The sequence below is a fragment of the Aplysia californica genome, unplaced genomic scaffold, assembly GCF_000002075.1.
Source record: "Aplysia californica isolate F4 #8 unplaced genomic scaffold, AplCal3.0 scaffold00081, whole genome shotgun sequence".
Taxonomy (NCBI): domain Eukaryota; kingdom Metazoa; phylum Mollusca; class Gastropoda; order Aplysiida; family Aplysiidae; genus Aplysia; species Aplysia californica.
This window is the reverse complement of record NW_004797351.1, coordinates 1,434,346-1,435,939: the sequence shown is the minus strand read 5'-3', so window position 1 is coordinate 1,435,939 and position 1,594 is coordinate 1,434,346. Positions and strand designations below refer to the sequence as shown.

Below are 1,594 nucleotides of genomic sequence, written 5' to 3'. Positions count from 1 at the left end.
TTACAGACAGACAGACAGACAGACAGACAGACAGACAGACGGACGGACGGACGGACGGACGGACGGACAGAGAGACAGACAGACAGACAGATAGATAGATATTATGGAGTTTCTTTCAAAGTTTTTGTGTACTTGTGTACAATGGCATACCTAGCAATTAAAACTCCCTGCCCAATACCTGATCGGTACATTCCGTCACAGTTCGTTAAGGACCATGCAAAAAGCACGACCGACCTACACACCCACACATCGGGACACGAGACCTTCCCACCATTACGTTATGCTCTGTGAACACGTTACAAGCACTTGTCTCTTGAACTGGCTTTTGCATTGAGGACTGGACACGGACAACTAACCGTATGTCCTGACCCACTACCAGGACAGCCTTCAGCGGTCTGGGCCAGCCTTATAAATATACGCTTAAACGCCCAATAGGGTCAGTGCTTCCAGGATAACCCTCTTAGTATAATCCCCCGTTCCGGGCTATGACGCCCGAGTATCAGTCCACCCGTAGTAGGCTATGGAAACATTGCAGGCCCACTTCCTTCCCTCGATCATTTTTTTTCTTTTGTATTTCTTTTTTTTTCTTTTTGAGGGTTTGTCGTCACGCGATAATTTTGTCTTGTCATCTTGCATCGCCGTTGTCAGGAAGAGAAAGTAGCGAGGAGATTATTCTAAGGTCTTTGGAAATACGTAATGATTGGGACGTCTGGGTTCTCCTCTTCTCCCCTTTTCAGATCATTAGTCGTGCTAAGCGGGGGAAACTTATCAAGCCGTCGTACCTGTGATTTGGTCCTTTCAGGGCTGGAAGTTGAATTCGTAAACTGTACCCCTGAAACAACTTCACAGCGTTCAAAGTAGCGTTGTCAATCTAGTGGTAGAGGTAGAGGTAACTACAAGACTCGTAATGGGGAGATTGTGGATCCAGGGGTTGGAGGTACAGCTCGGTACGACGTCTTGTCCTTGGAAAATGCACTTTTCCCGAATTGAATTGTTCCATTTGGAGCGGGTTTAATGGATATAAAGTTGAATTTGGAAGTCTGCCTCTTAAATAACCTTACAGTCGCAGTATTGCTAGGAGCATTAAACTAATACAGTTGAGCACATTAGACAAAGTATTGAAAGGAGCGATGAGCGCTTTCGTCGTTGTGGGAATTACCAGTAAGCGCACAGAAAAGCAATGCAGTCTAGTAAAATAAACATAAAATGATCACTTCACCTTCACGACGACATCCTCTCCACCCCCACTTTGTCTATTGTATAATGGGTAAGTTCGTCGTCATGCAATAGTTCAATTAATTACGTAGGCATTCAGAATTTCCGTTTGTCCAAGGATGTCCCCTACATATGGCTTGGTGCTACCGAAAACATTATAATACCATCAGTTCAGAAAGGACACCCTTAGAAGAACTTACATAATATTGTTGGACAGTATTCCCAAGACGCCGATAATGTTTCTCAGTGTTTTAGGGTTTCTTAGGGTAATAATAGTTGTAAAGTGCACAGGGCATGCTTCAGAGCATGTGTATGCGCTACATATTATTATTATTATTATTGTTATTGTTATTATTATTATTATTATTATTATTACTAT

At 43.0% G+C, this 1,594-nt stretch overlaps 1 protein-coding gene across 1 annotated transcript in view; it reads left to right on the top strand.

Annotated features, from left to right (window-relative positions):
• LOC101845533 (sodium/calcium exchanger 2) overlaps positions 1-1,594 on the top strand; it is a 21,751-nt gene that overhangs the window by 1,830 nt on the left and 18,327 nt on the right. The window contains exon 2 of the mRNA XM_013080334.2: positions 738-819. Coding sequence (XP_012935788.2) covers positions 738-819 — 82 coding nt within the window. The remainder of the gene's footprint in view (positions 1-737; positions 820-1,594) is intronic.